The 15,959-nt window shown below is 38.6% G+C and overlaps 1 protein-coding gene across 3 annotated transcripts in view; it reads right to left on the bottom strand.

The window, feature by feature from the left end:
- The window catches only part of sfrp5 (secreted frizzled-related protein 5), a 62,438-nt gene extending 47,553 nt beyond the window's left edge, over nucleotides 1-14,885 (bottom strand). For 2 of the 3 annotated variants that reach the window (XM_062058185.1, XM_062058186.1), the window contains exons 1-2: nucleotides 14,102-14,885; nucleotides 1,181-1,270 (exon numbers count right to left, since the gene is read on the bottom strand). In XM_062058185.1, coding sequence (XP_061914169.1) covers nucleotides 1,181-1,270; nucleotides 14,102-14,651 — 640 coding nt within the window. In that variant the 5' untranslated portion in view covers nucleotides 14,652-14,885. The remainder of the gene's footprint in view (nucleotides 1-1,180; nucleotides 1,271-14,101) is intronic. The other variant, XM_062058187.1, reaches the window with a different exon arrangement.
- Between the last annotated feature and the right edge of the window lie 1,074 nt (nucleotides 14,886-15,959).

The following is a 15,959-nucleotide window of genomic DNA, read 5'->3' as shown; positions in this document are numbered from 1 at the left end:
ACACACACAAGTGAATGCAACCATACTTGGTCAACAGCCATACAGGTCACATTGAGGGTGTGCGTATAAACAACTTTAACACTGTTACAAATGGACGCCACACTGTGAACCCACACCAAACAAGAATGACAAACACATTTCGGGAGAACATCCGCACCGTAACACAACATAAACACAACAGAACAGAACCCCTTGCAGCACTAACTCTTCCGGGATGCTACAATATACACCCCCCCGCTACACCCTAGCTCCCCCCCCCCACCCCCCCACCCCCCGCCGCCCCTCCAACCCCGCCCACCTCAACCTCCTCATGCTCTCTCAGGGAGAGCATGTCCCAAATTTCAAGCTGCTGTTTTGAGGCATGTTACATTGTTTAATGCATCCAGCGGGGCATCACAACAAAATTAGGCATAATAATGTGTTAATTACACGACTGTATGTATCGGTATCAGTTGATATCGGTAATTAAGAGTTGGACAATATCGGATATCAGCAAAAAAGCCATTATCGGACATCTCTAGTCATAAGGGATCATTGACCCGAAGTACTCATGACAAAATAGCACTATACAGATTCACTTTTGAATTGAAATCTCCCTGCGGCTATTTTCCTTATGATGACCCTCAGGCCAAATTGAAGACGCATGCGGGCCGCACAAGGCCCGTGGGCCGTAGTTTGGACACCCGTGCTGTAAAATTAATTTTTTTGGGTAATATAGTATTAATATCTGGAACAGATTAATTGGATTAACATCATTTTTTATGGGATAAATAGTTTTGGTTTTGCAACGAACCTTTTGAAATGAATGAATAGCGAAAACAGTGGTGCCACTGTACCTTAACACAGTAGTATTGTTTGTGTGACTAAAATAAACATAATGGAGGGGCACTAATTCACCTTAATAGGCAGTTGAAGTCAATAAGTGGAGTGGCAACAATAAACCTTTTACTGTGAGTATTCAGAGCTTTTCTCCCGTTCTACTTCACGTTATCCGCTTCCTCCTCCTCCTTTCACCCCTCTCCTCAGCGAGACAATCCCACTTGTTCCCGTTCTCGGTCGGCCTCTCTTGTCCTGTCTTGTCGACTAATTACTCGAAGCTCAGTAATTGGCCCCCACTGCTAATTGGCCTGCTGGCTGCCAGGTCCAACAAAGGCACAGCGGACCGGGATCTCCCTCCTACCTTCCTCTACTGTCGACAGACTCCCATCAGCTCCCTCACTCCCCCTCTCAGCACTCGGCGCTATTGTCAAGAGGCTGCCCAAGTAGTCTGCTACACACACACACACACACACACACACACACACACACACACACACATATCTCTGTTTAGTTTCCACTCTCTCAAAGCTCTTATAGTTTCTATGTTAGATTTATTACCTCTTCCAAGGAGGTTATGTCTTTGCTGACGTTTGTTTGTCTGCAAGATTCCTAAAAAAAAAAAAACCTCGAACAGACTTCTATGAGAACTTTGTAAAGGGAATGTTCCTACTTTCTCACTGACCCATCGATTAGGTATGGCTACACAGTAAGTGAATGCACTACTGGGCTGCAACCAGCAGAGGCGCTGTTGATTCTGTCTGAACTCGTTTGCTGTCTGAAAAAGTACAGCATGATGTTGAGGATCGAGGAGCGATATGGCATACCGTATTTTTCGGAGTATAAGTCGCACCGGAGTATAAGTCGCACTGGCCGAAAATGTATAATAAAGAAGGAAAAAAACATATATAAGTCGCACTGGAGTGTAAGTCGCATTTTTTGGGGAAATTTATTTGATAAAACCCAACACCAAGAATAGATATTTGAAAGGCAATTTAAAATAAATAAAGAATAGTGAACAACAGGCTGAATAAGTGTACGTTATATGACGCATAAATAACCAACTGAGAACGTGCCTGGTATGTTTACGTAACATACTATGGTAAGAGTCATTCAAATAACTATAACATATAGAACACGCTATACGTTTACCAAACAATCTGTCACTCCTAATCGCTAAATCCGAAAAAATCTTATACGTTTTTGATTGATTGAGATTGATTGAGACTTTTATTAGTAGGTTGCACAGTGAAGTACATATTCCGTACAATTGACCAATAAATGGTAACACCCGAATAAGTTTTTCAACTTGTTTAAGTCGGGGTCCACTTAAATTGATTCATGATACAGATATATACTATCATATATACTATCATCATAATACAGTCATCACACAAGATAATCACATTGAATTATTTACATTAACGTCTAGTCTCTTACGTGAATGAGCTAAATAATATTATTTGATATTTTACGGTAATGTGTTAATAATTTCACACATAAGTCGCTCCTGAGTATAAGTCCCAAACTATGAAAAAAAACTGCGACTTATAGTCCGAAAAATACGGTAACTCCTCCAGGGACAACCAGAGGTTTAGAAATCGATCATCTGCCTGCTCACATTGCCTGCTCAGTGGCCTTGTGGTTAGAGTGTCCGCCCTGAGATCGGTAGGTCGTGAGTTCAAACCCCAGCCGAGTCATACCAAAGACTATAAAAATAGGATCCATTACCTCCCTGCTTGGCACTCAGCATCGAGGGTTGGTATTGGGGGTTAAATCACCAAAATGATTCCCGAGCGTGACCACCACTCACTGCTCCCCTCACCTCCCAGGGGGTGGAACAATGGGACGGGTCAAATGCAGAGGGTAATTTCACCACACCTCATGTGTGTGATTATCAGTGGTACTTTAACTTTAATTTATAGTTTGCGGTCCCAATAGTCGACCAAGTAGACTTAGTCAAATGCTCCTTCAATCTATTAGCTTACAGCAGTACTATTCAACTGGCGGCCCATGGGTCAAAATTCGAACCCGAGTTCAGTTCAAAACTTGGTAACAAACACTTTTGTTTAATTCCTAAAAAAAACAAGATGGTTCCTGTTGTATAGAGGAACTTGGACCAGTGTAAACACATTGGCAGGTCCTTGCATTGACATTTCAACCTTGCTAGTAAACATAGAACACTGGGGTCCAAACTTGTGATTTACATAACTGAGGCGTTCCTCAAGGCACCCCTTTAAGTCCTCTCTTTTTTGGCAGTTACACTTTTTTTTTTTTTTTTTGTAATGTGATTTATGTAACTAAGGCAGGGGTTCTTAACCTTGTTGGAGGTACCGAACCCCACCAGTTTCATATGCGCATTCACCGAACCCTTCTTTAGTGAAAAGTTAAAAAAAATTCAAATTCAAGGCAAAGTTATATGTTTTTTTTACTGGTGCACAAAATGAACCGTGCATGAACATCACCTTGTTCAAAGAACACAACCAACACAGTGCATGAACTCACAACAAATTACACACCTGCAACTCAGCGTGACTTCTGCTGTTGCCTTTGAGAGACCAGTTCAGATATGCGTGGCATCACCTTGGCAAACGCCACTCTCGTGTCATTTTAAATGATAAATGATCAAATAAAATTATTTATTTATTTTCACAGCAAAATCTGTTCCTTTTCTTCGTTTTCCACCCAGACATACAATACTAGTACACAGTTCATGAAAAACAATATTTTTTTTCATTGTCATTGTAAGTGGGCCAAAACACTTATATTAGAAAATCATCTCATCGAAATGAGATCTGTCATTTGATTATAATAATAAAACATTTAATTTGTTATTTAGTCAGGTTTGGGACAGGTGTGCTCACATGTGCTCCACTGAATGCTCAAGGAGTTTTTGCCTTTGCTCACGCATATGGAAAATTAGAGGGAACATTGTTTGAGGGTATCCATAATACGCCGATAGGGAGAAGTATTTATTTACACAATGAGTCGGGTGGGTCTTGACATCCGCGGCTGAAGCCGACTCACCGAACCCCTAGGGTTCGATCGAACCCAGGTTAAGAACCACTGAACTAAGGTGTTGCTGTTGCTTGTTTACTTCAGATGCAGTCAATAGTCATTTATTCAGCTTCTTTAGTTATACTAGTGGTGTTCCTCAAGGTTCCATTGTAGGTCCTCTCTTGTTCACTATTCAACTGAGTTCAGTTCAAAAACTTGTGTTCCTAAAACTCAAGAGTACTGTCTTAGAGATGATCTTTGACTATTTTTTTTGTAGAAGGTCCTTAAAAACTGATAGACCAAAATCAAATGCCTACTGTAGAGATGGCTGGTTCTCCGGAATGTATTGAATAAATCCGGCCCCCAAACGACTCGGTTGAATATGGCTGGCTTTCAGCATTTCCGGCTTATGCAAAAGATGTTTGTCCATGAAAGTGAACGATTTTGTGCTGATTTGGTCTTTACAAGGTCTTGGTCTGCTTTGATTGCTTCCACAGTTCCCACTCTTCCGTCCTTTTTAGGTTCCCATATAGTTTTCTCCAAAAATCATGTCACCCATGCTGTATTTTAATTGTGTTATTATTATTATCAAAGAATGATTTAATGTAACAATGAGAAAATGCTCAACTCTATGATGAAAGAAAGCAGCAGTTAAAATTTAACACAACCAGTTTACCATTAACTCCAACTAATCACCGCTGGCTAATATGGGACCCGAAGCAGGATTCTTTTGAAAGCCCCCTTGCAATTGTTTTTTTTTTCACACTTGATTTGTGTGAAACTATTTTATACTACAGTAGTAGCTGAACTTAAAAGCTTAATAGGTCCTGGGTAAGAGCTCTTAACTCAAAACACACATATCTAAAACCAGCGCCGCCCATTGAAATGAATTGAAATCATTTAAATTTGTGCTTGGCCTCCCAAATCAGCACAATTTTAACATGTAACTTGCTTTTTTAATAGAATAAACAAACTTTTAGACAATAAATATTGTACACAACAATGCAATAGAATGCAGTACAAACAACTACAGTAGTATTATGAAGTAATGTAACAATAATGTAGAGCATTGGAGAACAGAATTCTACGGTATTTTCTTCCAGCTGACTCTCCGTCAAACACACCATTTGCAGCTTTTTCATATTTTCATGGATAAATGTCAGCCAAGATATTATTGTATCACCCTTGGCTGGCGTTAGACTCATTCTGTTTCAGTATAGTGCAGACTAGCAGGGATACACTCAAATTGCTTCATTAAGTGGCGACATGCTTGGTCATGTTTTTGATTATTTATTTATTTAATTCAATAAATATTTACTTCTTCTCAGCACTGTCCTTCACTCTCACTTTCTTCCTTCCCATGGTTGGAATCTCTGCCTATAATGCCAGAGAGTTAGACCAGATCATCCAGATATTTTGGTCAGATCTTGCGGGGTTCACTGTGACATTTGCTACACCAACTAATAGGGAAGATGCTTGTAACTCAAACTTTTGCTTGTAACTGACAGCATAACAATTAGCCGAGAGACAGCTCTTCTATTAAAACACTCTCAAAGAGGAACAGCAGTTTTTTATTTATTTTGCCTACCGTTCACAATCATTATGAAAGACATGACAATGGATGTTTTTCAGTTTTGTTTTTTTTACATTATAAATATTAAATACATATGATCAAAAGGGATGGATGATCAAAAGTCTGCTTAAGATGGAGCTTGTGGAAGCCACGCAATTCCGCATACAAGGCCCTTAAAGTCTTAAAATAAGCGTCGTTCTGGCCATTTTCGGGTCCTAACTGGCTGTCAAAGTGCACCAACTTGACGGAATACCTACTCAAACTACTTCTGTCCAAGTAAGATGCATGATTTATGATCTAGAATAAATTTACAGGGAGCAAGGAAGCGAGAAAGCAGCGGACCACTCGATGATATAAACATAGGCACCCACGAAAGCGATCACGGCGCCGCTATAAATAGTTTGTCTGCGTTAGCGCTTATAATAACAATGTCACTAATACTTGAATAATGTCAGAGTTTGTAGGTGACGAACCCCAAAATGCAGAGACGGCAGGCATTGAACAGGAAAACATGATTTAATTAAACACTATAGCAAAAAACAAACAAAAGGGTACAAACAAAAGGCGCGCACAAGGCGGAGAACAAACTTGGCTATGAACTTAAATAGCACAAAGGCTAACTGTCGACAAGAAACAAAAACACTTACTGTGAAACGAAGGAACTATGACTAGAGCGGAGTGAACAAAAGTAGACAGAGCTACAACGAAGCATTGTGACAGGTAGTAGTGACATTGACAGGTAGACACTACAATAATCCAGCCGTGACTGGAGGGCAGGACAGGTTTAAATAGCAGCTGGCTGATTGGCACCAGGTGTGGCCACGTGCCAATCAGCCACAGCTGAGGGGACAAAGCACTCAGGGAGATAATCAGGAAATGAAGACAAAATAAAAGCACTGACAGGAAACTAAGACAAACGCGACCAAACTGTCAGGGGAAACCCTGACAAATAATATTCAAGTCACGAAATGTAAATGGAGTATTGTTGGCACTTTTTGAATAGTCATTTATTGGATATTATGGGCAAAATAGTGGAGCTCCCATTGGCTCCACTGTAAACGGATTATTATTTACGATTATAAAATATTAGGAATGCATGAAAAAATAAATCAATCCGTCGTCATGTCTTTCATTATGGTTGTGAACGATTATAACAAAGTGCAGTTCTCCTTTAAATTAGGGCACTCTTAAGTTAAGGAACCAATGTATTTCACTCAAACTTGAACTGAATTAAATGCATGTTTTGAACATAACTAACAGTTATTATGGATGCAAAATATCACATGTAACATTTATAAATGGACTTTTATGCCCCAGCCGCCACCAGGTATTGAGCATAGTATGTCAGGCTTGCAAGACCAGTGCATTAAGGCTGTGTGCCTGAGGGGACAGTGTCGATGCCAAGGGAAATTTGCGATAATATCCTTCACAGTGACAGAACAGGAAGGGACTAGGACTACTTTTTTGGTAGAATTGTATATGAAGCGCCCTGTCATTCATTAATTGAGATTTTACTCGCAAAATGGGCCCCCGAGGATCACAACACGGGGGCGGCACTGAACCGACACCTCGATAATCACCTGATGTGTGGTCTATAAAAGCAAATAACAAACGGAAATTCTCATTTCTAAACAATTACAGCTATTTTAATTCAAACAATTGGTTCTATTGCTGCTGTGTTAATGATGTTTAACTACCGTATTTTTCCGATAAGTGTGACCAGTAGATGGCGGTCAAACATAAGAGATAAGTGTAGGCTGCACCGCTTGATGTGCTTCAACATACGAGTATTATTATGGTGTGTGTGTATAAGGTAAGAAATATTATCTGGCGTTTTGTTTCGCAATATTATGCAAAAGCAACTTTCTTATATTTTGGTACCTGCTGATCTGTATTCAGGATCTGCATAAATCCTGAAAAATGGTGCGCTTCCGCCTTTGTAGTCCGTGGCAACACCGTAGTCAATAAGCTTCTTCTTTTTCTCTATCCTCTTGTTATGGGACATTCATCCTTCGTTGTTGCCATTTCTAATATAAAGTAGTGTAAAGTTCTTACTTATATCTGTCAGTAAACTCGCCATGAAAGCGCTAAAACATACCGGTATAGTGAGTTTGCATTATCCACCCAAGGAACTTTAGTTATTAGGGAGTTCCGGTCGGACGGTTTTTCACGGGACACATTTCCGGTGTTGTTGTTTCCGGATGAGGAAGTAAAGTCTGAATGTCATTAAAACAGTTAGCTCCATCTTTTTGACACTTCTTCCACTCCCGTCCTTGCACGCTACACCGCTACAACACAGATGACGGGGAGAAGACGCTGCCGAAGGTGATCCACGTAAATAAGACCGCCCACAAAAACGGCGCATCCGGAAGCGACTGTCAGAAAGCGGCTTGAAGATGATCTGTAAAACATAATCTATGCAACGTTTTGACCAAAGAACCACCATTACATTATTATTATTATTATTAGCCTTTATTTAACCAGGTAAAATCCCATTGAGATCAAAGATCTCTTTTCCAAGGGAGACCTGGCCAAGAGGGCAGCAGCAAGGTTACATTAAAAACAGTAAACAAATACATAAAACATCACACTTACGACATTAAAACTTGCTCACATAACACATGTGCATACAGACAAGGTAGACTGCAGTCCTTTCACAGAAGCTTTAAACTCATTCAACGTAACAAGGGTTTGAAGTTGAATATTGGATTGTAGGTTATTCCAAGCCTTCGCTGCTGAAAACCTAAATGCTTTTTTGCCCAGTTCAGTTCTTACTTTGGGGACGACAAATTGCAGAACATTCATTGAACGAAGATTGTGACTTCCTTGTTTCTTTGTTAAAAGACAAGACAGATAAGATGGAGTGATACCCAGAATGGTTTTGTAGATGAAAACATACCAATGATTGAGGCGTCGAGCACATAAAGATGTCCAGTTAACCATTGAGTATAATACGCAATGGTGAGTAAGGGGAGCGCAGTTGGTGATAAATCTCAGTGCACCGTGGTACACACTATCCAGCTTGTGGAGACAACCAGCAGTAGCATTCATGTACAACACATCTCCATAGTCAATAACAGGTAAGAAGGTTGTTTCCACCAATTTCTGTTTCACAGTAAAAGAAAAGCAAGACTTGTTTCTATAATAAAATCCCAGTAAAAGTTTCAGTTTTTTTACAACATACTGAATGTGCTCCTTAAAACTCAAGTGGTCATCAATTAAAAATCCTAAATATTTAAAAGCACATACTAACATAATTTGTTGCCCATTTCTTGTTAAAATGTTCTCACACAGTGCTGATCTTACAGTTTTTGATGTGGTAAAGAACATACACTTTGTTTTCTCTGCATTTAAAACCAGTTGAAGATAGCAAAGTTGTTCTTGTACTCTGTCAAATGCATGTTGTAGATATTTAAAGGCCTCAGCAGGAGTGGGTGCTGTACAGTATATGACAGTATCATCAGCATAGAAATGGAAAGTTGAGTTCGGAATATTCTGTCCAAGATTATTTATGTAAATAGTGAATAATAATGGGCCCAACACAGAACCTTGAGGGACACCCTTTTTCACTTGCAGTACGTCCGAGGAGGAACCTTCTATCTGAACAGCCTGAGTTCTACTTGTGAGGTAATTTGCAAACCATCCAACTGCTTGCTGAGAAAAACCAATAGCTGAAAGACGTTTGATTAAAATGACATGATCAACAGTATCAAATGCCTTTGAAAAGTCAATAAAGAGGGACAGACAGCACTGCTTCTTGTCAAGAGCTTCAGTTACATCATTTATAAACTTCATAGCAGCAGTAACAGTACTGTGATTTCTGCGAAAACCTGACTGAAATGGTGACAGGATAAAGTTGGTGTCCAAAAAGTCTTTTATCTGTTCACTGATAAGGGATTCAAGCACTTTTGCCAGAACAGAGAGTTTAGAGATCGGTCTGTAATTATTTAGATTACTAGGGTCACCTCCTTTTAATAGGGGGATTACAAGGGCAGATTTCCAATCCAAAGGGATTTCATTTGAAATTAGAGTAAGGTTAAAAATGTGAGTCAGTGGTTCAGCTATAATTTCAGCTGCCAACTTTAAAAAGATCGGCTCCAACTTATCTGAGCCAGCTGGCTTTCTAGGTTTAAGTTGCTTTAGAGCCCTCATGACCTCTGTTGTGGTAAAGGGCGTAAAGTTAAAAACCTGGGTATTTTCAACGGTTCTTTCCGGAGTTAGCGGAACTTCAGTAGAGTTGTCAGAATTGTAGAGAAAACCAGAGGAAATAAAATGATTATTAAAATGACTACCCATTTCTCTTCTGTCACTTACTCTGACACCATCAACAAGTATACTAGGTGGGAGATTGACTGAATTACAGCAGCCTACATATACATGTAGGCTACATGTTATGTAGACAAAAAGCAAGTGTTTTACATTTGGAAAAAAATAATAATTATATGACTCATTTAATGGGCCCTATAATCCGGTGCGCTTTATATAGGAAAAAAGATATAAAAAAAATAGACCATTCATCCGCAGTGTGCCTTATAATCCGGTGCGCCCTATGATCCAGAAAATACGGTATATAATGTAAATTAAAAAATAGTAGTTACAGTTATATTTCCTTTCCACTTTCCCTTGCGCCTCCAACATGATTAAAGTTGACATATACACAAATATGTGTTGTCCAATTTCAGTGATAACAGCCTTTAGCCAATTATTGCCCGCTTCCAATTAACATCCCATCTTCTTTGCGGTTTAGAGGATCTGCAGTCATCCCATTGGCTGCATGGGACCAAAGAAAGTGAACTATAGATGCCAAAGTACCCTTAGTGTCCTTCTATTGAATGGACTCATTCTCTCCACACCTGTTAGACTGATTGATGGACGTCTACTGATACAACTCTGTCACCTTTTCAGTCAAACACAACAGTCCATTTGTCTTAACTCGGCTCGCAATCTGGCAGCGGGAGTCTCTCTGTCTCCGGCCCGCGGCTCAGCCTGTCAAAGTCCGTCTTACGTCCCGGCCTGAGGCGCGCAGTGATGGCGGGGAGCCGTCCTCAACAGTTTTTACGTTGAAGAACGCTGCCCTGTAACCTCTCTCCGCCTCACTGACCTCCTCTGGATATGCTCTCTCTCTGAACAGTTCATCCATCATCAACATTGGACTTGTTGGAGAAGAAACTGCAGGCTGGCTAACTAACCCTTACAGCATATTACGGATGTTTCCGTCCATTCATGTACGTTTTTGTTATATTTTTGGCCACAACTTCAGTTGTGTGATTACGGAAGAGATGGGTTTTTTTTCATGTTCAATTTAATATTCTTATTTCAAATTATTTCATATGTAATTGATACAATAATTGTAGCCAGCATGAAAAAGTCCTCAGAAAATTAAGTGGGTATAAAAAATGCATTAATTTTTTTGCTTATTTATCCCCAGAATGAATCCCTGAAATTATAAAATGCATGATGTTTATCGTATGTGCAGTTAAAAATGTAATTATAATATATATATATATATATATATATATATATATATATATATATATATATATGTATATATATATATATATATATATATATATATATATATATATATATATATATATATATATATATATATATATATATATATAATGTATATATATATATATATGTATATGTATATATATACATATATATATGTATATATATATATATGTATATGTATATATATACATATATATATGTATATATATACATATATATATATGTATATATATATATATATATATATATATATATATATATATATATATATATATATATATATATGTATATATATATGCATATATATATATATATATATATATATATATATATATATATATATATATATATATATATATATATATATATATATATATATATATATATATATATATATAAAATTATTTTTATTTATTTTTCTGCAGCTGTTACATATACTGTAATATTGTACATGGTGATTTGGATTACTATATATTATATAAAAATATAATATAATAAAATAATATATTAGTATATGTTATATACTGTATATATAATATTTAAATATTACATACATTTTATATTGCTACTATGGTACATTTTTAGTCTACTTAATACCTGCATTATCCTTTCTATCCGTACCCTTTTCATCCTTTGAAACTGAACTACTGTGTGGAAGAATTTCCCTTGTGGATCAATAAAGTTTGTCTAAGTCTAGTCAATAGGGAATTTGACACAGCAAAAAATAAAACAATGCTTCAAAATGTGTTTTATTATATTCAGGCCTGATATTTACCTCAGTACCACAGCCCTTTAGAATTCACTATGTAGAATAAATATGATCTAATGTTATGCAAACTTTCCAAAATGAAAAAATTAAAAATAATGACATGATACGTAACTATTTTTATTTTGGGCTGAAGTTGATCAAGAGATTTGATCAAAAAAATGTAGAACAAAATATGAGTTAAAATCTATTTTATGCACTCTTACAGTAAAAGTCCCTGAGGACTTTTTCATTCTGCACTTAACAGCTTTCAAATGATTCATGCCCCAGATGGTTAATGCAACTAAATTGCAGAACAGGATCAAACTGGTGACATCATAGTTAAGCTTCTTATTGTAACAAATTGGACTGTTGTGTGCAAAACTTACACTTATCCTTTTGTTGAATTGCACGGAAAATGAAGCCCTCTTTCAAGGCTTCACAATCCTAACAGGGGCCATACCAGAGTGTACAAAATACTACCAATACTACACTACCGAAGTACTAAAAACACATAGTTTTGTGGGAAGTGGCCGATAAATAAAGGTGTATTAACTTTTTACAGGGAACATTCGGTACACAGTTGGCCAAAGGCTTTGGCAGTGATTCAAAATTTCTGAAAGTTTTCCACTCCTTTTTAAGAACATGTTCGCATGTTTCTATTGTAACATCGATATTAATATGTTTGGGATTTTAAATCAAATCTGTGCAAACAATTTAAATGTTGACCATTTTCAAATGCATGCAATCTGGGCTCGTGCACATTTTTATTTTATTTTATCAGTGCCAAAATTATTTGAATGTCAACATACTTTTGACCTAAACTCTAAATATATTGCACTTTGTTAGTGGTTTTTCAAAAGTCAACCCAAATATCAATGTATTATACCACAGGTGTCAAACTCAAGGCCCTAAAAGGGCCAGATCTTTCCCTCCACATCATTTAACGTGAGCCACTTCATTTTTTTTTTTTTTTTAATTTTGACGGAAAAATACAGTGCACGCAATTGCATATATTTTACACCAGTGGTCCCCAAACGACGGTCCGCGGGCCACCAAGATCCATAATCTTGGACATCCCAACAATTTTATTTAATTTAATTATTATTATTATGTTTTAATCTGTTCTGTCCAGCCGCTCAGACAAATTATATTGTTGTTGTAGCAGAAGGGGATAAAAAGAAGCCAAAAATAAAAATAAAGAAGCCGACACGGGGGGGGGGGGGGGGGTGGGGGGGGAGACGGAGACAAGACAAAAAAAAAATGTGTTCGTAAAAAAAAAAAATGTGTATATATATATATATATATAAAATTGTACAGGCCAAAAGTTTGGACACACCTTCTCCTCATTCAATGTGTTTTCTTTATTTACATGACTATTTACAATTTAGATTGTCACTGAAGGCATCAAAACTATGAATGAACACATGTAGAGTTATGTACTTAACAAAAAAAGGTGAAATAACTGAAAACATGTTTTATATTCTAGTTTCTTCAAAATAGCCACCCTTTGCTCTGATTACTTCTTTGCACACTCGTGGCATTCTCTCAATGAGCTTCAAGCACGCCTGTGAAGTAAAAACTATTTCAGGTGACTACTCTTGAAGCTCATCGAGAGAATGCCAAGAGTGTGCAGAGGGTGGCTATTTTGAAGAAACTAGGATATAAAACATGATTTCAGTTATTTCACCTTTTTTTTTGTTAAGTGTTCATTCATAGTTTTGATGCCTTCAGTGACAATCTAAAATGTAAATAGTCATGAAAATAAAGAAAATGCATTGAATGAGAAGGTGTGTCCAAACTTTTGGCCTGTACTGTATGTGTGCGTGCGTGTGTGTATATATATATATATATATATATATATATATATATATATATATATATATATATATATATATATATATATATATATATATATATATATATATATATATATATATTTAATTAATATTATCTGATCATGCAACACAATATTCCAAGCATCTTTGGGGGGTCGGGGGGTTCATCAAAAATAAAAACTTAAATATCTGCTCGTCATCTTGGCTTAAGATTTCACAGCAAGCTATCTGTCAAACTGTTAGACAATTTATTTTGATCAGTACATGTTTTATTATGTCAATTGTGTAACAAGGCTATTATAATTTATGTTCATATATATTCACTGTTACACGCGGCCCTCTGAAGGCACCCATATTTGCAAAATGAGTTGTACTATTAGTCACAAGTGTCATTATTTTATTATTTTTATATTATTACCAATATTTGGCATCTCTATATATTATTGTTTCACGAAATATTTCATAACTATTAACTTTTTGATCGCACATTTGTCATCGTTTACTATCCGTAACTGCTGGACGTGGAGAAGTGAAGGGCTTCAATTTCTTAGGGTTTCTTCCTACTCCTTTTCGGACATGTCGAGCGGTGTGTGGAGGCCGTGTGAGGCTGCGTACCTGGCGGCTGGGTGGCGTGGTTGCCCGTGAACTGCATGGGGATGCAAAGGTCGTTGTCGATGGGGAACTTATCGCACGTCAGCATCTCCGGCCAGGGGAAGCCGTACGTCTCCATCACAGGAGCGCAGCTGTCCCTCACGGCCTCGCACAGCGAGCGGCACGGGTAGATGGGCCGGTCCAGGCACACGGGCGCAAACAGCGAGCACAAGAAGACCTGGGTGTCGGCGTGGCACCGTTTCGCCAGCAGCGGCACCCAGCTGCCGGCCTGCTGCTTGACCTCCGGCATGGTCTCGTGGTCCAGCAGGTTGGGCAGCCTCATCTTCTTGTAGCCCACGTTGTGACACAGGCGCAGGTCGGCCGGTATGTCCACGCACTGCGGCTGCTTGGTGTAGAAGCGGCCGCTGTGGAAGTTGTCCGACTGCCAGCTGTAGTAGTCGTACTCGTCCGCTGCCGAGACACTGGCGAGGAGGTGGAGGAGCCACAGGCCCAGTGCCAAGTGGAAGGGGCGCTGGGTCAATGCCCACCTGGGGCTCTTTTGTCCCTGTGCCATACCTTTCTGTCTGACACCAGCAACTCAAGGATCGTATCCGAGGTGTCCAAAAAGTGCACACGACGTAATCCTCTTTCTTCAAAAATGAAAATGCTTAATCCCCGTCTGTGCACCTCCCTGTGAATGTGTGTAAGGGCCTCAGGTAAATGAGTCAAGGGAGGGTGAGCGCACACTGCCGAGTTGAAAAGTTGCAAATATGTCACCCCCTCCTCTTCCGTTGCCCTCCCCTCCTCTCTGTATCACTATGTGGCTCTAATGATCAGTCCCAAGGCTTTAAGAGGCAGTGGTATAGCTGACCCCCCTCCTGCAGTCCACTCACCTTCCTAATGGCCTCCCCAGGACTCACTCACAGCCTCCTCGGCCAATGGGGGCCCAGGAGGAGGTTCCCACTGGCATTCGGAACAGCCCTCCCTGACCCTGATCCACCAGCAAACCCCTCCTCTGGAACAAGAGGGAGAAAAAAGGTCTTTGCAAGTTGTTCCAGCTGCACTTCTCATCTTCTCCAACAATCATTACGCTGATTGCCACCCGCTTTGTCACTGGTCATCATACTTGTTACGCAAATCCGTTTGCATTGCACACACTATTTCGAAAAGAGAAGATGAATCCATACATTTCTGCATGGAAACATCATTTTATGGTCTGGTGAAGACACTTTCCATAACTTGGTTGTCACCCTTTGGCTTGTCTTCTTTATGTGATGACACAATGTGTTCCATCATCTCGCAACATTATCTTTGTAATTGCTATAAAGAATCGACATTGTCCACTTTTGCGTTTATTTATTCGAGAGTAACTCCGCTATTACGCCACGCGAATGATTTTCCACATTCTTCAACTACAAAAGCACTAGGAGAGCGCAGACCTCCACCAGGTCTTATCTCCCAATAGTTGCAAAGTCTTGACATTTCTTGAAAGTTTAATCAAAAACTAGAGATGTCCAATAATGGCTTTTTTGCCGATATCCAATATTCCGATATTGTCCAACCGATTCCGATATCAACCGATACCGATATATACAGTCGTGGAATTAACACATTATTATGCCTAATTTTGTTGTGATGCCCCGCTGGATGCATTAAACAATGGAACAAGGTTTTCCAAAATAAATCAACTCAAGTTATGGAAAAAAATGCCAACATGGCACTGCCATATTTATTATTGAAGTCACAAAGTGCATTATTTAACAGCAGCTTGGAATTTGGGACATGCTCTCCCTGAGATAATCCTGATACCCACTACAACTATGGGAAATACTATATTTTGACTTTCACAAAGTGCATTATTTTTTATTCTTTTTAAACATGC

The sequence above is a fragment of the Entelurus aequoreus genome, linkage group LG09, assembly GCF_033978785.1.
Source record: "Entelurus aequoreus isolate RoL-2023_Sb linkage group LG09, RoL_Eaeq_v1.1, whole genome shotgun sequence".
Lineage (NCBI taxonomy): Eukaryota > Metazoa > Chordata > Actinopteri > Syngnathiformes > Syngnathidae > Entelurus > Entelurus aequoreus.
The sequence above is the reverse complement of the archived record's forward strand: the minus strand, read 5'-3'. Positions and strand labels throughout refer to the sequence as shown.